The following is a 26,278-nucleotide window of genomic DNA, read 5'->3' as shown; positions in this document are numbered from 1 at the left end:
ACTTATTTCACTCAGCATAATACCCTCCAGTTCCATCCACGTTGAAGCAAATGGTGGGTATTTGTCGTTTCTAATTGCTGAGTAATATTCCATTTTTTTTTTTTCTTATTTAAAAGTCGGGGAAAGGAGTGGAAGGGGGAATGAAACATGAACATTGTTCTGGTGCTTCTCAGCAGTCCTTGTCAATGAGTTAGGCAGCCCAGGCACAGAGGCCACCAGACCTGGTGGGGAAGAGTTGGCAGGGTTTATACCCTCTGTCTTCTCTTGCAATTTGGTAGAAATCAGAGTGGGGTGAGGTGAGTGGTGAGCCCACTGTTGGCGTGAAAGCATAGGTCACACTGACATCTAAGGCAAGAGGAAACAGCTGAGAAACCCCTGCTTCTGCTGGTGCCCAGTTGTCGGGGTTGGCTTTTGTTGCTTGTGTGGATGGGATGAGAGGCGCTTGCCTCGTGGACTCGAGCCAACCAGTTAGCGGGAAACTCCATCTGTGGGCCCCGTATTCCCACGGGGCGCTCCAGTCCAGTTCCACAAAACTGGGTGGTGACTTTGGCATGTTGGACATGACAGGCATAGACCAGAGTTTGGGAAAAGATACAAGGCTGTCTCTGGAGTACAGAGGCTCATTCCTCAGACAAGGCAGTGTGTGCACCTATAAGCCAAAAAATGATTTAAAGGAAAGAACCCAGGGACGCCTGTGTGGCTCTGTGGTTGAGCATCTGCCTTTGGCTCAGGTCATGATACCTGGCTCCCCTTGGGGAGCCTGCTTCTCCCTCTTCCTATGTCTGTCTCTCTGTCTCTCTCTCTTTCTCTGTGTGTGTGTGTGATGAATAAATAAATAAAATCTTTAAGAAATTTAAAATTTGTTTAAAAAAGAGAAGAATCCAGAGTGTAATGTGTCCCACCAAGGCATGAAATGGGGAAGAAATCCATGTGATGGGGAAAGAGAAAACTTCTCAAGGGTGCAGAGTGGGGAGCCAGTGCTGTGCTAGACACAGTGCCATAGCCTATGGCCTCTCCACTCATCCTCACACCACTTCCACGAGGCAGGCACTGGTCTCCACAGGTGACTGTAGGAAATTAAGGCCCAGGGAGAGCATGTGGCTCGTCAAAGGACACAGCTGGGAGTGGAGGTGAAGACCTCAAGTTAGAGCTATCTGACTCCACCTTGACCAGTTGGGCCCAGAAGAAGGGTAGGGTTTGAGCAGATGGAAAGAAGACTGAGCAGATCATGTGGCCAAGAACCCAGCCATGGATTTATGATAGCAAGGGGCTGGCAAAGGGGGCTTTCCACCAGAGAAGAGGAGCTGAGACGTAGAGAGAAGGAGGTGTGTGCAGAGATCTGGCAGTGCTAGTTCTCCTGTGGTGGCAGCAATGGGCCCAGGGCCTGGAGAGGGGGATGGGGCATCCATGTTGGGGAATGAGGCAGAAGCATTATGCAGAGTCAAAGTGGCACCCATGCTATGAGAAGGGGTGCACTGGGGAGACATTGTGCAAGAAGGGTCAGCAGGCTCTGTGGCCCAGAGATCTGGGCCTACTGGCTGGTGGAAGACAGTTCCACAAAAAATGGGAAAATTCAGGGAAGGGTTGGCTAGGCATGGAAGTCAACTGGTTTGGATTGTATGTTCACAGTTCAAAGAAATAGCTGCCTTGGCTGGTTGCCACATCTTGTGAACAACTAAAAGTGTCACAGTGGAGTCCAGCCACAGGCAGCTGGAAGTATGTCTCTGAGGTCACTACAGAGGAGGAGAGGTGGGAGCAAGAATCTAGGAGCCCTCCAAGGAGGCAAGTAGCAAGCATTTAGATTCCCATGGCCTGTGCTCAGGAAGATTCCAAGTCACAGCATAAACCTTTACTAAGTGAAATAGCTACCTTCAGAAATGTCTAAAGAAAACCTAGCATCTAAATTTGTAGATGCTTAAGAATTTGTATTCTTTACTCATCTTCAGACAATAGAGTTCAATATTTTGTCACACCAAACTATATCACAGCGAAAGTCCAAAACAGAGCTGATGACCATATTCTGGGAGTGGGGTTGTTGCTTCCAGGGTCTTCCATGGGCTGGTGAGTTCTGAATGGGTGAGCAAATGCATTCATATGAACTCAGCCCTCGCCTTGGGCTCTTATCTCAAGCTGAGTTTCTGTTGAGCTCCTCTTACAGGGAAAGTATTATATTTCAACTCTCAACTCTTAAAATGTTTTAACTGTTTAAAAAGAATTTAAGATTCTGTGTAATTAATATTCATTTTAGCCAGTTGAATATGGCTAAACTGGATGAACATATAAAGCAGGCAACACTGACTCCCTCTATTGGTTCTGAGCACATTTTGACTGGATCAGAGCAAAAATTTAGACTTGGAAAAAGTCATCAGCACAAGATACAAATGATAACAGTCACAACTGCACCGAATAACTTAGTCATAGATTAAAAACTAAAGGTTTGTGCTTTATAGGTAACATTGAACACAACACAAAATAATTACCAAGACAATGCTTTCTTCATGAAAATTCGCTCTTGATGATACAATTATCTTCAAAATATCTGCATTTGTAAACATAACATCCAGACATCCTTGGAGTCAGAACAGTGGAGTCAGGCTGTCCCCTAGTCATGAGGCTGGGTGTAGCTCTGCATACTTCCGTGAGCTCTGTGGAAGTTGGGCTGGCCCCAGAGGTGGTCAGGGGCTTTGAATGGTTGGATGGGCTGGCCTGCGAGGTTCCAGGGGAGGGATGGGCTTTGCTCTGCTCAAAGACAAGTGGTAGGACTGTACCCAGCAGATGGTGGTGAAAGGTTATGGCAGGTAGAAGAGTGAACACTGCTTTGAGTCTAGAAATAATAGGCTCATCTAGATGGTTGACTAAGTTAAAGCCTTAATGCCTGTCAAAAGAAATAGATTTAAATCTGAGGGTGGTAGGGACTCATGGGAGCATTTTAAAAAGTGAAATAACATAGTCAAAACAGTGTGCAGGGAAGGCAGCGTGTGGTTTGGTGTTTAGTTAGACCAAAATAAAAAGGGGGTGGCCACACAAGTGGGCTCTTGATGGGAGCCCAGCCACCGTGACAGAAAAGGGAACGTAATTTGTGTAAATTATCAAAATTAATATTCCTAGAACTCTTGTGGCCAATTTAAATGGGTCCTTAAAGTTGTTGGGTTTTTTTTTTTTTCAAGCTTTCCTGAGTTTCTCTCTGCCGTTCTGTTGGACAAGAATAGCTGGAAAACATGACTTGAAGTATAGAGAGGAGTTTGGGGGATTTGCCTGAAGGTCAACACCGGGGGCCGTTATCATGTTCACACCATGAGAGGCCTTAAATCCATGGGAATCACAACAGAAGGCAGACAGAAAATTTACCATAGCCAAATTTACAAAGGCAGGTGCTTTTCTAAATGGAGATCATAGAAAACAGGGATATGATGTGGTCCTTGGGGGACCAGCTGGTCATTGGTGGCTGAACCCAGGACCTCCTGGAGGTTTAGGATAAAGCTCTATTGATGGTCATAGCCCTGTGCTCTAATGTTAGTCACCCCAGCTCACGATGGTACAGAAGTCCCTGTGTGCTGGCCCCGACCCAGTCCGGGCACAGAGGGAGCTCTCTCTATCCTATCACCAGGGACAGGCAGGTAGCACGCCCCCTGTGTCTGTTATAACTGCAGTGTTCCTCTCCATACCAGAGGAGCTTGGGAGCTGAAGGGAGGTCATTCACCTTTTCGGTTTGTTCCCTTCCAGTGACTTTAGAGCAGTTCTCCCTGGCAGTGAGGAGCTGTCCTGACCAAGAGGACCAGGCTTTGTTAATGAAGGTAAGTTATCAGACAAAGTACTGATTTCCTTAAAGGCTTGCAGCACTTTTATTGCCCTGAGGAGAGTTTCATTTTTACAAGCAGGAGTAAATTTATCATCCCTGAGTTCTGTGCTCCGTGGGGATAAACTTGTCATCGGCGGGTAGGAGGGTTGCTGGTTAATGAGCACACCCGCCGTCCGTGGAGTGCAGCAAAGTGACAGGAGAGTGGGTGTCAACTACTAGCAGGGAATCTATTTAATTCTCCAGAGGGCTCAGTTGGTTCTATTTAAGCTTATCTGACAGAGTCTTGATTCTTTTAGCAGATTTATGAGGCTTGGCCAAATTCCATGACTCTCACTGTACTTTCTAATTAAGACAAAGGATTCCATACGTTCTGTGCCTGCCACATCCTCGCTTTCGTCACCATGGGGAACACTACACAAATGAAACCGTTCAGATTAACCGCTGGAGTGGGCATCTTATGTCATAGATTCCTTGCCCTTGAGCGGAAGAAAAACTTCACCATTTCTGGGTAACAGTTGTTTTATTTCCTTCTGAATGACAAAGGAGCACAGGTGTGGTATAACCTACATTTAGGTTGTACATCTAGGTGAGCCGAAAGTGTGGGAAAACTTGGCCTGCAGCCTGCATGAATTGAATTAAAACTTTGTCTTTGAAGGCAGAGAGCAGTAGATACCGGCAAGTCACAAAGGTACACAAATACCTTCCCACCAATGACTAAGACTCATGTTTTCACCAAGAAACTATACTTAGAGTGACCTTGAGATATATGCATTTCCATGACGTCACTTCAATTCTGTACCATCAGGAAACTGTGTGGTCCAGGAACTGCATCTCTTACCTAAACACCATACCAGGTGTCCTCTGACTTTAGAGATGGGTGGAAAAAATAGGGCATCACTATAAGGGATTTCCAACTCATTTGCCTAAGGTGTGATATTTTTGGTCTGTCTTATTTTTTCTGAGCTTTCAGTGATGTTAATTTTATAATAAAGAAGAACCGATATGGAATAATGGATGTGTCTGGGAGACCTGCTCCACCAGGGTCCCGGGTGTAATATACCAACTCTGAACCGCACAAAGTCAGGCATGTGAGCTTTTCTCAGTGTCTTGAGGTTTTCCAATTAGCACTCAATCCCTTGACCTGACACTTATTTCCAAAGACTTGTCCTCCCAGGTATGGTCTGTGTTTCTGTGGCCTTGAAGCAGCTCTTGGGCCCCAGACACTCACTTCTTTACCCCCTGACACTATTCAAGGGGACAAGGGCCCAGAGCCTTTTGGCTCTTCCTTCCTACTCTGTGCAGTGTTTTCTCCTGATATCTGCTCCTTCTCTCTTCTCTCTTGTTCTTCTACTGTCCCTCCACCCCCCATTTTCCCTCTCCGCAGTGCCTCTGTTTGCTGAACGCACTCCTGTGTGCAGCTTGGTAATGCTAGTGACTTGGGATGCCCCAGTCACTCTGAGCTTCTTCACATACATAGCGAGAGGTTGGAAAAAGATGCCACCAAAATCCTGCGTCTCCTCTCACTTTCTCACCTTCCTGTTGACTCTTCTACTTCCCCAGCCTGGCTTCTCTGGAACACTTGCTCAGACACCAGCAGTTGCGGGTGGCAAAGGAAGGTTAAGGCATCCTAAAGTGTCCCGGCATGTGCATGATCTCCAGTGACATTCAGTATCTTATGTCTTCCCTGTTAGTTTCTACAAAATGTCCTGTGGCAGCTGAGGATGATACCTGTGGGAGTTTTCTCAATATTTATAAGTGTTTGAACAGGCATCATCAAAGAAGTTTCACTGAACAAAACGTGTGCTCAGTTCATATAAACTGAAACTATTTTATGATTTTTTTTCAGGAGATTGAGGTTTCTAATGTCACATATCAGAGAGCACTGTGTGGGTGTGACAATGGTGTGCAGGATTTTTTGTAGATGTTATGTGGGAGAACTTGCTCTGGGTCACAGGAGATCATTTTGATTATAACCATATATCATCCAGTATACGTTTACTAGGGTGAGCTATTCACTTTGAAGATGATCTGCAATAACGTCAATATTTAATTCAACTTCATTGGGGGAAGAGTTGTTGGAGGCAAAAACTATAGATCTGAACCAGATACACTGGGTTGTTGGTTTTTTTTATGATATTTGCATGTGATGCTGTTGTATCCTGACAACAGAGATATCTGAGACCTAGGGACAAATATTCCATGCAGACCTGTGAGTGTGCTCTACACAAAGACCACAAGAAGATGCAAGAGGTGAACATGTAGCTAAGCCAAGGTCAGATACCGATTGAGCCAAGGTCAGATATCTCTGGAAAAACACAGCCAGGGCTTGAGACTTTGGCAGTGGCAGAAGCCAGAGCCTTCATCTGACAAAGAAGAAAAGTAAAGGAGAGAGAGGAGCAGTGTCTCTACCATCACATGGCTAATTAGCAGGCAAGAGAGCTGGGACCAGAAAGCCAGGTCTCGGGAGCATCACTCTGGGCATCCTCCATCCAGATGAGTGTATTCACAGAAAAGTCTACTGCCTCACCCCTCCGCCACAGCAGAGCCGCCTGGGAGGTCATACTGCAGTGAAACCACAAAGTCACTCTTGTGGCTTGTCTCATAGAATCGCTCTTGTGGCTTGTCATTAATCACACCCCATTTGCTGAGAGCACCATGAGAAAGAAGGAATCTGGCTTCTCCATGACTCAGTTTCCTCATCTACCAAGGTGAGGTCAAGACGGTTACTGATTTATGATTTTCGCACCACTGCAACCCTCTTAAGGGGGTGAGAAAAGATGTGCCAAAGGGGTAAGACAGCTGTCATTAGGGTTTGCCTCTCTGTACAATTGCACTGCAACTTGAACCAAAAAGATTTCAATTCTATAAATTACTCATTTGAGCCCATTCATGTCCATACCTACCTGTTTCTTCACTTGTTCTTGGTTCTACTGGCCAATTAATAATGTCTTTGGTCCTTTGTGGTCACTGCCCTGGAGAGCCGGTTATCCCTCGGCTCCATCCCCCACTCTCTTGTGGCTGCAGACCTGTGCTCCAGCCCCATACCCCACTTGTGCCCAGCAGGTCTGAACCTCACCCTCTTTGCCATCCCTTCCTCAGCCTCAGGTCCGAGGCACAGCCTGTGACTCCCTCTGCTCTGGGGCAGCCACATCATATGCAGTACAGCTATTTTTTTGGGGGGTTCCTTTTTTCCCATTTATTTTTTTTAATTGAAGTTCAGTTTGCCAACATATAGGTAACTGGGTGACGGGCACTGAGGAGGGCACTTGATGGGATGAGCACTGGATGTTATACTATATGTTGGCAGTACAGCTATTAATCCTCTGTGGCACCTTTCAGAGACACTCTTTCCCTCTCTTCCAGAACAGAGCACCTGGGCCTGACCCCCCAGGGGAGCCTGGTCCCCACAATGCTGGGATCCAGGTGTGACCTTGGGCAGGTTCACTGCCACCTCTTTTAGCCCCATGTCATCTTGTGGTGAAAGAGGAAATGAATTAGGTTACCCCCAGAGACGCTTCCAGCATCCACACTCTGCAAATCTGTGCCTGGACATGGCCAGCAAACCTGTGGCTCTGAACATGTTTGAGAATGGGCCAACCTCTACTGCCTCTACTCTTTCCTTGAGGCTCAGCAAAATTAACTTTCTCAGAATCCCCCATCCTACTTGTCACTCTTCTGGATTCATCTCCAGCCCTCTCTCATAGTCTCTCTCCCCTTTGGCATAGAGTGGTCATAAAACTTATCAACCGAACCTGAACTTTTCTGAAAGTGAAGGGGGCACCAAAAATTAAACGTGGGTGGCTGGCAGAAACCATGACTGTCCCAGGCAAGCCAGGACACTAGGTTAGCCTATTTATTAATCAAGTCCAAAATCCCTCCCTCAACTGAAGGGATCAAACTTGCCTATGAGGATTCACTCTCACAATTGGTCCAGATGTTCCTTGCCTCACTTCCCTCAATTGTCACATCTTAAAATTGTGCCCTGGTTTCAGTGATGGAAATTGGCAGGAAGACAGACCTCTTGCTGCCAATCTGCATTTGGACCTTCATTTTCTAAATCAAACATAAATGATCACACTTCCTCATTCTGTCCTCCAGGGAGTTTCTTACACACCTGGCAGCAGTCATTGCCAATTTGGGTAGGAGACAGCAGCCTCAGCGAAGATCCTCACTGGGACAAATGCTCCCTGAGGCAATCACCTGCTATGCCTCCCCGCTTTCCTTGGAAAAACAGGAAGGATGTTCCGGGGAAAGTGATTCTTCCCGGTAAATGCTGCTCCCCCAGATCAGAAGACTGAGCTCCTTGAAGAAGCTCTGGCTGATTGGTTATAATTGGAGCAAGGCAGTAGAACAAGCCTTCTCCGCTCCAGTGATGCTAAGCGAGTGCCTGGAACATTCCTCACCCTGCAGGCCTGGCTAGCCTCTCTGTCTAAGGTTCCAGCTAGAGGTGCCACGTGAAGTTCAAAGTAGCCCTTTCTGTAGGTGGGACCTGATATACCACATCTACTATAGAAAACAGCAACAAGAACTGAGCTGCCCACATGAAAATAAATAGCACATCTTGAATCTTGGCTCCCCTAATTGCAAACCTTTGGCAGGGCTGTTGTGCCAGCAGCAATGATGCCCCAGTCCAACCTCCATGGAGTGCTCGTGGCGGGGCGGGGGTGAACTGTCCATAGCAAGGCAGATGACACGGTGGTCTAGGACACAAGCAGAGCAGCTGTAGTATTTGTGGGCTGCCCAGCTGGCATGTACAGGAGCCCATCAGAGTTGGTGGGCACAGTTGCCAGGCTAAAGTCAAGAAAACTTGCCGAGATGATTCCCTAGAAAGGCTCCATTGACCCGAGGTATGCTGGGCTGGCTGGAGGGCTGCCAGCAGCTTCCTTAGCATTTCTTAACAGCTGCCAAGTATTAATGCTGCCCCACAATGCACAAGTGAAATGGGCAGATATGGAAAGAGGCATGCCCAGCCTCTCTTCCACATGTTCCCCTCACCACTGTGGTCTGGCCAGATCAGGCCCTTTCTCTGTCTAATGATGTTCTCTCAAATTGTACCCACTTGAGTCCTTCTTGAAATCAGAAGTTGTCAGGTGAACAACATGACCCAACCAGTCAATCCTCCCAGTTTACACAAATGCAGCTTCTTCCCAGAAACATGCATTTTCTGCTAGCCTGATGGGATCCCAGCCTGGTAGGGATGAGGGTCTACCTTAGCGCGGGAATGGCTGTGCGTTGAAGAGAAAGGGGATTTTCCACATGACTGCTCCACTGACTCACCTCCTCTCAGAAGGTTTAGAAACACCCAGCAGGCTGGTTATCTAGTGTTCCTCAAATTGTCATTGTCACGAAGATTCTTTCTGCTTCACTTCTCCCATAGTCCCGTGCTTACCCTAGCCACTCCCCTCTGTGTTGCTTGGCCCAAGGGGCAGACACTGAGCCGTTCCATTTTGGGAATGGCCAACACATCCTTGCAGGGCCTCTTTTTGTGCTTTTGCACGGTAGGCAAGGCCTCAGCAACTCCAGCTCTAATGGGGTGCTCACCACGGCAACCCCAGTATCTAAGGGCGTTTGTAGGGGACTGTCCCTGCCTCACAGGCGGCTGGCAGTGGCAGTTTGAGCCTGTCAAGTGGGCGAGGTGGGGTTTTTCCCTTTTTCCTGCATTCTAACTGCTCTTTCTTCCTTTTCTCAACATGTGTAGGTGGTAGCTAGTTTAAGCACCAGACCTAGCAGCCAAGAGTTAATTGTAAGCACCTCCCATCAAGTGCAGGGAGGACTATGATGTCCTCCTTTCTGCAGGAGGCCTTTTAATACCCACAGACCCTATCACAGCCCCTTGCCTTTGAAAGTGGCCTAGGCCCCTGGGCAATGAGCAGGAGCAAATATCCTGTGTATGCACCACACATGCCCACAGCCACCGCTCAGTCATCTGGGGCTGGTCATGGGAGCAGGCCTCCCACACAGAAGGAGAAGGGTTCTCATATGGGGCTTGACTGCATTTCTGAACCCAGTCCAGGGTGAATAGAGTCAATCCCTGTTTGAATTCTTTAGCACAGATGGTGACGAGTGGCAGGGGTCTGCAGTGTTGACATTCAGTCCATATCCCCTGTCTTTTCCTGCCACCATCTCTGTTTCTTGCAAGCCAGTGCCTCATGGAAAGAAGTGAGTGTGTGGCTACCTATGTTTCTAAGGTTCCTTGTTCCACGAGAGCCTATGGTATGGCAGGTAATGTTTCTCTAGTACCTGGCTCTCCTGAAAATATATATTTCTATTTTTTCTTATATTTAATAAGGGAACAGAACTACTACTGATATAGGAATCAAGTTTCAGACCTAGTCTTTGGGCAGTAACTGGTTTTCTCTCATGCCTGTACCTCTGTACCATTGATGCCCTGGAATGCCTTCATCCCTTCAATCCTGGTACTCTCATCACAAGTTCCAAGTCTGCCCCAACATTCTGCAGTGCTCATCTCAAACCCACCCCCTACAATCTCAGTAACAATTATCCTACCCCATGACACTTTAATTGTGGGAAGGGCTCTTTGGTGCATAGGACTAACTTTTTAACTTAAAAGAACAAATACCTAATGAGAGAATCTCAGATTTCACCATAAGTCAACAGAAGGGTGATTTTGGTGACTGCAGATACCTCTCACAATCCCTCTTCATAAACATTTATGAGTGCTTATTTTGTGCCAGGGATTGGGGATGCTAATATCAACAAGACCTGACACTCAACCTCACGTAGCTCCCTGACTAATAAGGTTTGACAGGTACTTCGTGCACCCCAGAAAGCAAGCATGTCAGGGTGCACTGAAAGGGAGGAAATCCAGGTTGCTAACAGAGCACTCAGCCGATGTGCCCAACTCAACATGGGTTTCAAGAAGACTTCAGAGGAGGTGGCATTTGAGCTAAGTTTCTATGGTTCTGCAGGAAATTAAATTTAACCAACTGTGTGGGTTCCACTGTGCTTACTGGTGGGGTCAATGTGAGTTGTGTTCTGAGCTTTCCATTTTTAGAGTGTTTCAGGTGCACTGGTGCATGCCTTGAGCACTGGCTGCCAAAGTTCTGTTCTTTCTGGGCCCAGACAGCTGTCTCTCCAGGGGAGGGGTATCCAGAAACATCTATTCTTGTTGTGCTGTGCGTGTTTTCTCATTGTGCCATAGCTATCTTGGAATTACACCATTCAACATTTCTTCCTTCAGCTTGGAAGATTTCCCTCACTTCTAAAGGTTAATGTCAAAGTGAGGCATCTCTGAGAGCGAATGTAGCAGAGCCATCCTCAGCTAGCTAATAGGTGCTCTAGAATAGTTCTGAGAGCATGGTCTCCAAGGCCAGGGGCCAAGGATAGAACACAAGGGTGTTGGGAAATTAGGAAGAAAAAGGCGGAGGGATTCCCTGTCCTGCAATAAGAGAACCTGCTCTACTATCTAAGAGTCTGACGAATGTGGCAAAGCTCTCCCATTAAGGGAAATGGACCAATGTTTTTCCAGACTAATGTCATCAGGTGCGAGTGTTACATGTACATGTGCCTGATCATCATCTAAGAGGATCATACGATCAAAAATAACATATTCATCAAATGGATGGCAGCAGTTGGTGAGAACATTACACCTGCTCTGCCCCTTGATAGTTCTTTGTCAAGCATCTAAATAAATATCTAAGTGGAGCAGCAGCTGGAAAGCAGACATCCCAATGTTCAGAAAAGCGGTGACTCTCCCCCAGAATGGAGAACACAATCATCTGGGAACTTCTGGCCCCACAAGTCTGGCTCAGGACATACAGAGGAGCATTTCTCCCTGAACACTCTGCCCTCCATTTCTTCCATGCACAGCTCTGGGAGGGGTACAGATTTCATTTCGTTCTAGACGATGGGGAGAGGGCAGAAGAGGAAATCACTTGAGACAAATAAGAGAAGTGGAAGGATTTGGTAAAAGCCATCTGTGGGAAATGAGAGCAAAATTTGGCCCTCGAGGCCTAAAGTGAGAGGAGAGAACAAGGCCCAACCCAAACCTATTATTTTACCATTTGAATAAAGAGGTCAAGACACTTAGGTACCTAGGAGACTTTTTCTTTCTTTCTTTCTTTCTTTCTTTCTTTCTTTCTTTCTTTCTTTCTTTCTTTCTTTTTTTTTTTTTTAATATTTTACCCATTTATTCATGAGAGACACAGAGAGAGAGAGGCAGAGACACAGGCAGAGGGAGAAACAAGCTCCATGCAGGGAGCCGGATGTGGGACTCGATCCCGGGACTCCAGGACCACGCCCTGGGCTAAAGGCAGACACTCAACCACTGAGCCACCCAGGCATCCCAAGACCTTTCTTGAGTGACTTACCCAGAATATGGAGAAATTCCATCAGGCGGTTTCAGTGATAAGAATGCCAGCTAGGCTACTGTACATTAACGGAATTACAGAGTGGCTGCAGGGGATGACAGATTTCCCACCACACGGTGAAGGGGACATGAGCACTAAAAAGTTGTGTGGGTGTCATGCTGGACAAGGCTGAGGAAGGTGGCAAAGCTCAGCGCTTCCACTTAGGCAGCTGCCCTGCCTGCAGCTGGCCATGTGTGCACCCTGACTGAAAGCTGGAAATGTTAGGAGACTTGAAGATTTCTGTTCCCTGCCCCTTCTCAACTCTCTCTTGCCCTTTCTAAATTTAAGCCACTCTGGTTTTCATTAATTTTACGATGTTCTTAAGTCTACTCAAACACACGGGCACACGCACCATGGATATCAACTTGGAGATGAGGGAAAAAGAAAAAGATTGGTTAGATCGACTCCTAAAAGAGAAAGGAACTTAGTCTTGGAATAAATGCCAGGAAAATAGCCAACATGAAGGCACCAACCAACCAATTACTGCTTCTTCTCAAGTTCCTCAGAGGAAATGTGTCCACCTTTAGGAATATCTTTCCACCTTCATCTCTTCCAGGACTGTAAACTGTAAACAGGACAGGATGAAACAACTTGATATGTTCTTGAAACCCTTGCCTGATGGGAAGGGCAACTAGGAATATCCTATTGATAATGGTTTGATGAATATGTTATTTATGAAACTGCTTTGACAGAAAACATGACACTGTCAGGACACTGTCAGGATTAGGACCAGTTGTATAAATGAGGTAAACAAACCTATTATTAAAAGTGAAAGATTCTGAGCAGCCTGGGTGGCTCAGTGGTTTAACGCCACCTTAGGCCCAGGGTGTGATCATGGAGACCCGGGATCGAGTCCCACATCAGGTTCCCTGCATGGGCCCTGCTTCTCCCTCTGCCTGTGTCTCTGCCTCTCTCTCTCTCTCTCTCTCTCTCTCTCGAATAAATACAAGTTCCAAAAAAAAAAGTGAAAGACTCTCAAATCGGGTGAGAGTTTTGACTGTGTGACGTGTGCAGATGTGTAGACTTCTGCTTCCAGGAAGACAGAGCAGACAGACTCATCCCTGTTCTTTCTGGTAATTTCAGCTAAAAACACTGGACATTAGCTATAAAACTAGCATAAGAAAACTGAAAGCAGAAAAGCAGAACAGCTAGGGGCCTCAGGAATGATGTGGTGGGAGCCCTCTGGGTTTTCTCTATGCCTCGTATGTCCTATGTTTGGAGCTGAAGAAGCTAGAAACCTGGAAAGGGCTAACCAGAACAGACACTCCCCCTCCAAGAAAGCTTATTCTAGCCAAAAGTTGAAGGCCCAGAAAAGGACCAGCCTGGCAAGACAGAAAACTTGTAGATAATAATTGCTCTAATCCAGCCAAACACTACAGAAAAATCAATGGAACTACCTTCATCCATGCTGGGAAAATCCTTATGGGAAGCATAGATTTCCATGCTCATGAGGTCATAAAGAGGAAATGCAACCACACCAATGGGATTATGTGAGACAAGGCCTAGTAGGGAAGTAGTTTTCGTCTCCACTTGGCAGCAAGAAGACCTCATCCTTACCCCACTGCAGTGTCTTTGGGAAACATAGGGAGCCTGGCCTTCCTCATCTAGTAGTAAAAAATCACCCCTCCCTCTTCGTGCTATGGTGGTTTCAGAGAAAGCCAAACGGAAATTCAGGCCTTTCACCACCACTCAGTGGTAATGACACCAGTGGAGGCAATGGAGATCATGTGGAAAGTAGAAATGAGGGACTTGGGGCAGCGGTAGCTCAGCAGTTTAGCACCGCCTTCAGCCCAGGGCGTGATCCTGGAGACCAGGGATCGAGTCCCATGTCAGGCTCCCTGCATGGAGCCTGCTTCTCCCTCTGCCTTTATCTCTGCCTCTGCCTCTCTCTCTCTGTGTGTGTCTCTCATGAATAAATAAATAAAATCTTAAAAAAAAAAAAAAAGAAATGAGGGACTCCTATGTTCCCAGCCACAGTGGTTATCAATGAAGACCTACTGGGGAGCTACCTACCTCTACCCAGAAGTATTGAGGAACATTCCTCTACTTGGCTATTAAGAGTGGCTGCAGTGCATGCCTCCCTTCCTCTGAGGGGCCAATATCACAGAAAGTTAGCTAAAACAAGGTTTAAATAAGATCCAGAGTCTCATAATATAATATCCCAAATGGTCAAGTTTCAATAAAAAATCACTTATAATACCAAGAACCAGGAGGATCTCAATCTGAATGGAAAAAAAAAAAGACAATCAATAGACATTTCACTGAAATGATAGTAATGTTTAAATGATCTGAAAAAGATCATAAAAATGTTTCAATAAGTAATTACAAATATGCTTCAAATAAATAAAACAATAGTGTCTATCAAATAGTCTCAGCAAGGAAATAGAAAATATAAGCAACCAAAAGGAAATATTAGAACTGGAAAATACAATAACTGAAATAAATATCTCAATAGATAGTCTCAACAGTAGGATAGAGGGGACAGAGGAAAGACTAACTGACCTGGAAGATAGAACAATAGAAATTAATTGAATCTAGGGGCACCTGGCTGGCTCAGTCAGTGGAGCATGTGAGTTTGGGGTGTTGAGTTTGAGCCCCACATAGGGTATAGAGATTACTGGAAAAAAAATCTTTAAAAATTTTTTTAAAAAAATTAAGTGAATCTAAACAGCAGAGTGAACATAGAGGAAGGAGGAAGAGGAGGAGGAAGGGGTGGAAGAAGAGGAGGGGGAAGAGAGCATCAGGCACCTTTGGGACTATAAATGATTTAACATTTGTGTCATTGGAGTCTCAGAAGGAGAGGAGAAAGATGGCAGGGCTAGAGAAGTACTCAAAGGAATAATGTCTGAAAATTTTTCCAAATTTGGCAAAAGACATAAACCTACACATTCAAGAAGCCAAATGACAAACAGCATATCCCAAAGAAATCCACACCAAGAAACATCACAATTAAAATTCTGAAAACTAAAGACAAAAAAATTGAAAGTAATAAGAAGGAAATAACACCTTTCTATAGGGGAAAATCAATTCAAATGACAGCAGATTTCTCATCAGAAACCATGGTGCCAGAAGGAAGTAACACATTTTCAAGTGTTTGGGAGGAAACCCATCAACCCAAAAATCCTATATCCAGTAAAAATATTCTTCATAAATTAAGGGGAAATCAAGATATTCTTTTTTTAAAAAAGATTTTATTTATTTATTCATGAAAGACACAGAGAGAGAGGCAGAGATAAAGGCAGAGGGAGAAGCAGGCTCCATGCAGGGAGCCTGACATGGGACTCGATCCCTGGTCTCCAGGATCACGCCCTGGGCTGAAGGCGGCGCTAAACCACTGAGCCACTGGGAGTCATACAGTAAGGAAAAATTATGAATTCAAACTACTTTCTCCTTTTGAGTTTTCTCAAAAGTTTAACAAATGAGGCAAAAATAATAACACTGTTTCATATGATGGTAAATGCATACAGAAAAAATATCTAAAACAATTATATTGTAAACAGAGGAGGGTAAACAGAAATAAACACTTAACTCAAACTGTTGTACCACTAGACTGTGAGACTGATATCTCTTTTTATATCTCTTCCTCCCTCATTCTCTCTCCCTCCTTCTCTTTCTCTCTCTCTATATATATATTTCCAATCTTTTATTTTCTATCTGTATGATTCCATAGACAGCATATAGTTGGTTCCTGTTTTTAATCCACTCTGCTGGCCTCTGTCTTTAATTGTTACATTTAAACTATTTACATTTGGGACCCCGGGGTGGCTCAGTTGGTTAAGCATCTGACTCTTGATTTTGGCTCAGGTCGTGATCTCAGGGTAATGAGAACAAGCCCTAAGTTGGGCCCTCATTATGTTCCATGCTCAGTGAGGAGTCTGCTTCTCTCTCTTCCTCTGCCTCTCCCCCTGCTCAATGTTCTCTCTCTCAAACAAATAAATAAATCTTTTAAAAAAATATTTACACTTAATATAATTATTAATATGACAGGACTTAAGACTGCAATTTTATTTTTTTTCTTCCTCTTTGTTTTCTCCATTTGTCATTTCTGTTTTCTTTTCCTTGCCTTACTGTGTATTACTTGAGCATTTTTTAGAATATTATTTTGATTTATCTATGCCATTTTGGGGTGTGTCTCTCTAAATAGCCTGTTTTAGTTGTTTTAGCAGCACCTAGAAAAAAATATAGTGTGCTAACATTAATCAAAGAAAGTGAAAGAGCCTATATTAATATCTGTTAAAGTAGATATCAGAGCAAAAAGAGTTATCAGAGATAAAGAGAGACATGACATAATGGCAAAAGGATCAATCTACCAAAAAGATATAATGTTAGTTGTTTACGTAGCAAATATCACAGCTGCAAAATATGTGAAGCAAAAACTGATAGAACTGAAACTAAAAAATATATATACAATTATAGTTAATTTCAACACCTCTTTCAACAGTTGATAGAACAATTATACAGAAAATTGGAACATAGAGAAAAACTCAATAACTTTGACAAACAGGATCTTGTAGACAGTTACAAGACACTCCACCCAACAACAGTAGATTACCTTATTTTCAAGTGCCCATGGAACATGTACCAAGATAGACCATAAAGTGGAGCAAAAGCAAACCTCAGAAATGTCTAAAGTTTTAAAGGAAACTAAAAGAATACATTGATCTGGATGAAAATGAAACAATATATCGAATTTGTGGAACACAGAGAAAACATTGTCAAGAGAAGAATTTATAGCCTACAAAATGAAGAGCGAAGAAACCCAGAGAAACCAGAAGGAAGAAAATAGTAAAGACAAGAACATGAATCAATTAAATTGAAAACAAGGAAAAATAAGAAGAAATAATGAAGCAAAAAGTTAGACTTTTAAAAAGAGCAATAAAATTGATAATCTCCTAACAAGACTACCAAGGAGAAAACAGAAATTGCTAGTATCATAAACAAAACAGATGGTATCAGTAGACACCCTGCAGATATCAAAATAATTAAAAGGAGATAACTAAGAAAATTCTACGCACATAAATTTGAAAAGAAAAAATGAAATAAAGCGTGTTAGCAAGGACATGGAGAAACTGGAACACTAGTACACTGTTGGTAGGAATGTAAAATGATACAATCATTATGGTAAACAGTGTGGCAATTCCTCAAAAAATTAAAAATAGAGGCACCTGGGTGGCTCAGTTGGTTAAGCATCTGCCTTCAGCTCAAGTCATGATCCCGGGATTCTGGGATGGAGTCCTGTTCAGAAGAGAGTCTGCTTCTCCCTCTCCCTCTGCCTGCTTGTGCTTGTTCTCTGTCTGTCTGTCTGTCTGTCTTTCTCTCTGAAATAAATAAACAAAATCTTTAAAAAATTAAAAATGGAATTACTGTGTGATCCAGCAATTCCACTTCTGGGCATACCCAAAAATATTGAAAAAAGGCACTCAGTTTATCTATACATTCATGTTCATAGCAGCACTATTCGCAAGACCAAAAGGTGGAGGCAACCTAACTGTCATGATGAATGGATAAACAAAATGGGGTCTATGCATGCAATGGAATATTTTCAGTGTTAGAAAGGGAAGGAAATTCTGACATATGCTGCCACATGGATGAAACTTGAAGATACTTTGCTAGCTGAAATAAGCCAGGCACAAAAGGTCATGTATTGCCTGAGGCCACTTATCTGAGGTACCTAGAGTAGTCAAAATTGTAGAGACAGCAGAGAAAGTAGAATGGTGGTTTCCAGGGACCATGGGGAGGCAAGAAGGAGGAGCTATTTACCGGTACAGAGTTCCAGTTCTGCAAGATGAAAAAATTATGAGGCTGATTGGTGGTGATGGTTGCAAAGCCAAGAGCAGATAAGGAATTGGGAGTAGCAGGAAGTTAAAATCTATTGTGGTTAAAATAAGTCAGAAGAGAAGAGCATTGCTGAATACTTTTCTACAAGTTGCTTAACCTGTCTGCATAAGCAGGGGGTATGGTACAGTTCTGAGCCTGTCTAAATAGTGGATTGTGTAAGGAGCCCCAGAGGGAAAGGCCTCATCTCTGCCTGCACAGCTTTGTTTTCTGAATTTTCCCACTTCCACTGAATATGGTAAGGCCAGTGCACTGCAACACCACAAGAGAGAGAGTGGATTTGCCAAAGTCTGGTAATCACAAGATAGTGTGAAGTCTGCAGCCAGCTATAAAGCCTCCCAATAAAAGAAAAAGCATTTTCTTATCAGTCTACCCTCAGGGTTCAGAAGCATCAGAGCTCTGGTCTCCCCTGTGTCCAAGTGCTGGTATTCAGCATGCTGCTGAAAAGATGTCTCAGGGTTACCTTCTCCAGAGCTTTTCTCCTGTCTCCTTTTCAGCTTGTCGAGCTTTTGTTTCCTGCGGATGATTTTCTGCACTCTTCGTTTCCCAGTGTTTGAGGAGGCCAGGATATAGCTATGTCTAGACTTTCCTAATGAGGCATAAAATAGGACGTGCCTTGGGTCTGGCTGTCTGTGGCTCATCCCTCCCTTCTACCACACCCTCTGTGTTTGATCCACCATGACAACAGCACATGTCCCACCATCACTTTACTGTGATACTCCTCTCCCATGAATAAAAACCTGTTCCCCTGCCACAGAACGTGGTGGTGAAGAACAGGCCATCCCAGCCTCCTCTGTGTCCAAAAATTCAAAAATTCAGAAAGAAAAGATCACCTTCTTCCTCAACCCTCTTCTCCCAGAGCACTTTGAACTACAAGAATGATTTAGCTGCCACTGCCTGCCACCTTTTTAAGAAGAGAAGCATCTAAGACACAAGACACAAGAAATATTGAGCAGACTGGATTTTTTTTTAATTTAAATTAACATCGCCAGGCAGTTTGGAAGGAAAAGATACTCTGATCTTGAACAACTTCCATGGGTGACCAAAGAAAGAGACACTAAAGTTGCCCCTCCCTGCTTTTCCAGTTAACTATAAATAAGACTTCCTCTCCTATGGAAGCTGATGAACTCACACCTGGAGCTGATGGCTTGGAGGAGGCTAGGCAGGTGCACCAGAAGGATTAGAGATGGGCATTGTTCCAGACTGGTCCAATTTTTAATCACTTTCCTATTGCAGGGAATGCCCTTAGAAATTGCAAAGTCCATGCTTTTTGCTAATGCTGGCAGAAATTTCTTACACCAAGAGATGGTGCCACTGCCCATCAATTTACAAGGCAATAATGCAGATCCCAAGTGGCTAAAGTCTGAGGCAGAAGGCAGAGCACTTCATCACAGTGAGAGAACTGGGTTGTTGCTGGGGGAAACTGTTCTGATATCATGCTGGTATTACCATGAATTAATAAGCTTTGTTTATCTTCTCTGACACTAGAGGTCCAAGTTAGTCCTTTTGCTTCATCTCCTTGCTTATTATGCAGCTCAGGCCATGGATATAGGCTGCCTACTTGTCATAAATTGCAGGCAACCTTTCTTCTTTCTATTCTTGGTCCCAGTGGGCTTATGCTCCTGGGAACCAAGGCACTATGAACTCTTCAGTTCCACAAATGCATACCGAGCCCTGATGTTGTGCTGGGTGCCGCAGAAATTCCAAGACACATGAACCACAGCCCCTGCCTTCCTGATCACCTTGTGGTCAGAGAGAAAGTCACGAAGGCAAATGATTATGCCAACAAGCAGAATGTGTAACAGAGGGCAAAACACACCTCCCTGGGAACCCAAGGGAAGAAGAGGTAACATTCAGTAGAGGAAATCAAGGAGGGATTTCAATACAGGGTTTCAATACAGGGAACCCTTAGAAAATACAGCTGTTTCAGCTTGGAGTTCGCCACAGTGAAGAAGGAGGAGCCTGGACAGAGGAAGATGATATATTTCAATATAGGCTGAGCCACCCAGGCGCCATCGGAGAAGGACAAACATTATATGTTCTCATTCATTTGGGGAATATAAATAATAGTGAAAGGGAATAGAAGGGAAGGGAGAAGAAATGGGTAGGAAATAGCAGAAAGGGAGACAGAATATAAAGACTCCTAACTCTGGGAAACGAACTAGGGGTGGTGGAAGGGGAGGAGGGCCAGGGGGGGTGGGGGTGAATGGGTGACGGACACTGAGGGGGGCACTTGACGGGATGAGCACTGGATGTTATTCTGTATGTTGGCAAATTGAACACCAATAAAAAATAAATTTATTATTAAAAAATATATATAGGAAGATGATATATTTCAATATAGCAAAATGGCCTTGTTTAAAGATGTGTAGCTCTATGCAGTTTAACGCGTATGAAGAATTGAGGAAGTACTGCCACAATCAGGGATACAAAACAATTTGACCATACTAAAATCCCTAATAGAATGGCTTTATATTCATCCTTTCCTTCTTCTGATAACCCCTACCAACCAGTGTGCTATTGCCCATACTATGGTTTTGTCTTTTGAGAATGTTATATAAATGGGATCATACAATATGTAATCTTTTGATATTGACTTCCTTCATTCAGCACATCATCTTTGAGATTCGACCAAGTTGTTGCACACATCAACAGTTATTTCTCTTCATTGCTGAGTAGTTTCCAGTGTATGGATGTACCATAGTTTGTTTATCCCTTTACCCGGTGAGGGTTATCTGAGCTGTTTCCAGTTTTGCTTTTTTTTTAATTTTTAATTTTTTATTTATTTATGATAGTGAGAGAGAGAGAGAGGCAGAGACACAGGCAGAGGGAGAAGCAGGCTCCATGCACCGGGAGCCCGACGTGGGACTCGATCCCGGGTCTCCAGGATCGCGCCCTGGGCCAAAGGCAGGCGCCAAACCGCTGCGCCACCCAGGGATCCCCTGTTTCCAGTTTTGATGATTGTGAATAGGCCTGCCATAAATGTTCACATACAGATTATTATATTTTGTAAACATAAATTTACTTTCTCTAGGGAAGTTTCTCAAATTTGGCACTACTATAACATTTTGAGCCTAATATTTCTGTGTGGTAAGGGACTGCCCTGTGCATTGTGGGTTCTCCAAGTTATGACAACCAGACTGTCTACACACATTGCCAAATGTGCCTGGAGGACACAAATCATCCACAGTTGAGAACCGAGGACCACTGCTCTAGGTTAAAAACCTAGGGGTGAGTTTACTGAGTCATGTGGTAAATGTCAGTTTAATTGTTATAAGAAACTTTACATCCTTAGTGTATGAGAGATTTGATTGTTCAGTATCTTCACCAGCACATGATATTATCAGTACTTTTTTTTTTTTTGCCATTCCAAAAGGGATACAGGAGGAATCATCATGGTTTTAATTTCCATCTCTCTAATAGCTAATGATATTGAAATTTTTTTCACGTACTTTTTTTTGCCATCTGTATATCCTCTTTAGTAAAGTCTGTTCAAATCTTTTGCCCGTTTTTAAACTGGACAATTTCTTTTCCTACTGTTGAGTTTTGAGAGTTCTTTATAAATTATGGATACAAGTTCTTTCTTAGATGTGTGATTTGCAAATATTTTCTCCAAGTCTGTAGCATGCATTTTCATCCTCTTAACAGTGCCCTTTGCAAAGGAAAAGTTTTTGGTTTTGATGAAACCCAACTTTATCAAATACTCTTTTATGGATTGTGCTTTTGTTGTCTTATCTAAGAACAAAGAATGTTTAACCCCAGGTCATGGAAAGTGTCTCCTGTATTTTCTTATAAAAGTTTTATATTTTTATATTTTACATTTAGATCTTTGATTCATTTTTAACTTATTTGTGAACAGGTGTGAAGCTTAGTTCAGATTTGTTTATCTTTTGACCATTGATAACCCAATTATTTTTGCACCATTTGTTGAAAGACTTTTTTTATTCCATTAAATTCCTTTGCATCTTTATCAAAGATGAAAGCATATTTGCATGGGTCTATTTCTGGATTCTCTATTTTGTTACATTGATCTATGTGTCTATCCCTTGACAATACCAAGCTATCTTGAATACTGTAACTTTATAAGGCTTAAAGTCAAATAGAGTGGTTCTTTTAACTTCATTCTTCTTTTTCACATTGTTTTAATCATTCTACTTTCTTTGCCTTTTCATATAAATTTTCAGAATTAGTTTGTCTATATCTACAAAAAATTCTGTGGTTTTTATTAGAGTTACATTAAATCTATGAATTAATATGGGGAGAATTGATAAATGTACTATTTGACTCTTCTAATCTATTTTATTAGTTCTTCCTTGATTTTCTTCCATCAGCATTTGTAGTTTGTAGCATAAAGATAACGTGTATGTTTTTGCAGATTTATGCCTAAGTATTTAATTTTGGCGCATGCTATTGTAAGGGATATATTGGGTTTTTTTTTTAAAGATGTATTTCTTTGTGAGGGAATGAGAGAGAGAGAGAGAAAGAGGACAGAAGGAGAGGGAGAGAATACTCTAGCAGGCTTTCTGCTGATCATGGAACCCATGAGATCCTGAGACCCTGAGATCATGACCTGAGCCAAAATCAAGTCAGACACTTAACCGACTGAGCCACTCAGGCATGCCAAAGAGTATATTATTTTAAATTTCGGTTTCTAATAGTACATTGCTAATATCTAGAAGTATAATTGATATTTTTTGTATTGACCTTATATCCTGTGATCTTGCAAGGTCACTATTAGTTCTAGAGATTTTGGATTTTTTTTTTTGTAGATTTCTTATATGTTTCTTTTTTTAAGGTTTTATTTATTTGAGGGAGAGAGAGAGAACATGAGTAGGTGGAGGGATAGAAGGAGAAGCAGACTCTCTACTGAGCAGGAAGCCCAACTGGGGGCTTGATCCCAGGATCCTGAGATGATGACCTAAGCTAAAAGCAGATGCTTAACCAACTGAGCCACCCAGGCGCCCCTCTTACAGGTTTTCTATGTTTGCAAGCAAACAGGGACAGTTTAATTTTTGCCTTTTCAACTTGTAGTTTTTCTTTTCTAATTTGTTTGCCTTTTTGTTTGTTTTTTGGTTTTGAGGCTTTTTGTTTTTGTTTTGCCTTATTACATGTGCTAAACTTCTAGTATGTCAGTGAATAAGAGTGATGAAAACAGACATCTGTGCCTTGTTATGGATCTTGGGCAAAAAGAAGTTAGGTTTTTTTGGAGACTGGCAAGATGGCAGTAAAGTAGGGGTCCTCAACTCATCTGGTCCTACAAACTTACCTAGATAACTTTCAAAACATCCTGAACACCTACACATTCGACCTGAGATGTAAATAGAGAACAGCTGGAATGCTACAGAGAGAAGAGTTTTCACTTCTAACAAAATAGGAAGACAAAAAAAATAAAAATAATAATAAAAAAATAAAGTGGGGGAGGGGAACCGCAACTAGCAGGGCTAAAGCAGAGCAGTGAAAGCATCTGGGGCGTGAAAGCCCAGCCTTGGACAAGCAAAAACTTTAAAAATCCACTCCTGAGTTTTCAGGAGTATCCTGATGGATAAGTGCTTAGTAGGGGAATTGGGCAGAATTGCAGGAGGGGCAGTGAAGCACCAAGATTCCCAGAGTCACTATAAGACTGGGGCACCCACGAGAAAATTCACCAAAAACCGTGGTCCAATCTCAGTAAAGGACTGGAGCACCGCAGTCGTCCGGGGCATTTGGGAGATGCCTGCCAGTTACACAGGCTGGCCCCGGAGTTCCCCCTACCCTAGATAGAGCCTGGCAAGGGACCCAGGTGGCTGTGTCTCATTCACTTCAGGAGAGGGGGTCCCCAGGAGCATGGGTTCAGCAGTGGAGCGCCCTGGATCCAAGGGCGCCAAAGTGGACAAAGCTGGCTATTCTCCATTCCCCCCTGGGACAGGCAGAAGCGGGGAGGGCACAAGAAAGTGAGAACTCTCCTGCCGCTAGCGCCCAGCAAGCTGTGCAGATCAGTGCACCCGCACTTGCCCCCAGGACTTCTGGGAGATTGCAGTTAGTTTCTCATGGGAAGCTCAACGGAAATCTGGCCACGGTCATTTTTTTTTTCTCTTCATTTTTTTTTCTCTTCGTTTCACCTTGCACCTGGGAGAGGCGAGGCCTCTAGGGAACAAAGACCTCACAGGATAAACAGCTCATTCTGAGCCCAGCACCTGACAAGAGGCGGAGCATCTCTGGCCAGGCACAGACACCTGAGAATCAGCACAGCAGACCCAGAACTGCTGGAAGAACAATGAAAAAGCAAGTTTACTGAACAAGCAGCACTGGAAAGCTCCAACACTGAGGGAAAATAGTATATAGAACTAGAGGGTCCTTTATTTTATTTTTATTTTTTATTTTTTTCATTATGACTCCTTTTTATATCAGACTAAAAATCTCCAATAGTTTCCTCTTTTCCCACCTTAACTACAATATTTTACGAACTCTTCATTTTTAAGTTTTTTCCTTTTTGACTTTCACATTTCTACAATTACATGTCTTAGATACATTTTTCATTTCTGGATTCCCTTCAACATATTCAATTTAATTTTGGTAGATATATGAGATATGGGATTTTGTTTTTTTTTTTTTTCTGTCTCATTTTGCTTTATAATGGTGGAAGTTAGTACCTTCTAACACACAACCAAACTACACTCAAAAACAAGTGGAACACCATGTTGGTTCATTCTGTGAGTTTATATCCCCTCTTCCTTCCTATTCTGCCCCCCACTTTTATCTTGTTTATGTTTTTATGATTGCTATTGGGTCTTTATATAAGTATTGCTGGCTTATATAAATTTGGGATTGAGCATCTTCTAACATACAGAACAAAATACACTCAGAACCAAGAGGATCACCCTCTAGGTCCCCACAGGGAGACTATATTCCCTCTCCACTACCACTTCCTCACCATGACCATTCCGCCTACCTTTTTTTCTTTTGTTTTGTTTTTTTTTCTTTCTTTTCTTTTCTTTTTTTTCTTCTTCTTTGTTTTTGGTTTTTGGTTTATTTTTACTACTTTGTTTTAAAATTTGTTTCTCACTTTAGTGGTCCTTTTGTTTTATTTTGTTCTGTTCTTAATTTTCTTTTATTTTCTGGTTTCTGACCTCTTCAGAATGATCTAGGGTGTATTTTATTTAGGTCATGGTTGCTATTTTTGACTCAGCTCACTCATACAGCCACTCTGCATTGGACAAAATGACTAGAAGGAAGAATTTACCACAAAAGAAAGAATCAGAAACAAAACCCCCTCTGCCACAGAGTTACAGAATCTGGATTTAAATATGATGTCAGAAATTCAATTCAGAAGTACAATTATAAGGTTACTGGTGGCTCTGGAAAAAAGCATAAAGGACTCTAGAGACTTTGTTACTACAGAATTGAGATCTAATCAGACTAAAATTAAAAATAGTTTAACTAAGATGCAATCCAAACTGGATGCTCGAACTGCTAGGGTTAATGAGGTGGAAGAGAGAGTGAGTGACATAGAAGACAAGTTGATGGAAAGGAAAGAAGCTGAGAAAAACAATTAAGAGCCCAGAAGGAAAGGCTTAGGGAAATAAATGATAGCTTGAGAAGGAAGAATATAAGTTTAATTGGGATTCCAGAAGAGGCTGAGAGAGAGAGAGGACCACAAAGTATATTTGAATGAATCATAGGTGAAAACTCCCTAATCTGGGGAAAGAAACAGGCATTCAGATCCAAGAGATAAAGACCTCCCCCAAAAAATTTTTTAAAAAGTCAATACCTTGACATTTAATAGTGAAACTTGTAAATTTCAAAGATAGAGAGAAAATCTCTTGTCTCAAAGCAGCTTGATACAAGAGATTCTTAACTTATATGGAGAGAAATATCGGATTAACAGCAGATGTCTCCACAGAGACCTGGCAGGCCAGAAAGGGCTGGCATGATATATACAGGGTCCTAAATGAGAAGAACATGCAGCCAAGAGTATTTTATCCAGCAAAGCTATCATTCAAAATAGGAGAGATAAAGATCTTCCAGGATAGGCAGAAACTGAAAGAATATGTGACCACCAAACCACCTCTACAAGAAATATTAAGGGGGCCCTGTAAAAGAAAGGGGGAGCCCAAAGAAACAATCCATAAAAAGAGGGATTGTATAGGCAATACTATGACACTAAATTCATACCTGGCAATAGTTACTCTGAATGTGAATGGGCTAAATGATCCCCTCAAAAGACGCAGGGTATCGGACTGGATAAAAAGGCAAGATCCATCTATATGCTGTCTACAAGAGACTCATTTTAGACCTA

At 43.0% G+C, this 26,278-nt stretch overlaps 1 protein-coding gene across 1 annotated transcript in view; it reads left to right on the top strand.

Moving 5' to 3' along the window:
• ACOXL (acyl-CoA oxidase like) overlaps positions 1 to 26,278 on the top strand; it is a 351,756-nt gene that overhangs the window by 282,916 nt on the left and 42,562 nt on the right. The window contains exon 17 of the mRNA XM_041756084.1: positions 3,724 to 3,794. Coding sequence (XP_041612018.1) covers positions 3,724 to 3,794 — 71 coding nt within the window. The remainder of the gene's footprint in view (positions 1 to 3,723; positions 3,795 to 26,278) is intronic.

The sequence above is a fragment of the Vulpes lagopus genome, chromosome 5 (genome assembly GCF_018345385.1).
Source record: "Vulpes lagopus strain Blue_001 chromosome 5, ASM1834538v1, whole genome shotgun sequence".
NCBI classification, from domain to species: Eukaryota; Metazoa; Chordata; class Mammalia; order Carnivora; family Canidae; genus Vulpes; species Vulpes lagopus.
Note: the sequence above shows the minus strand (reverse complement) of the source record. Positions and strands in the feature narration are given on the sequence as shown.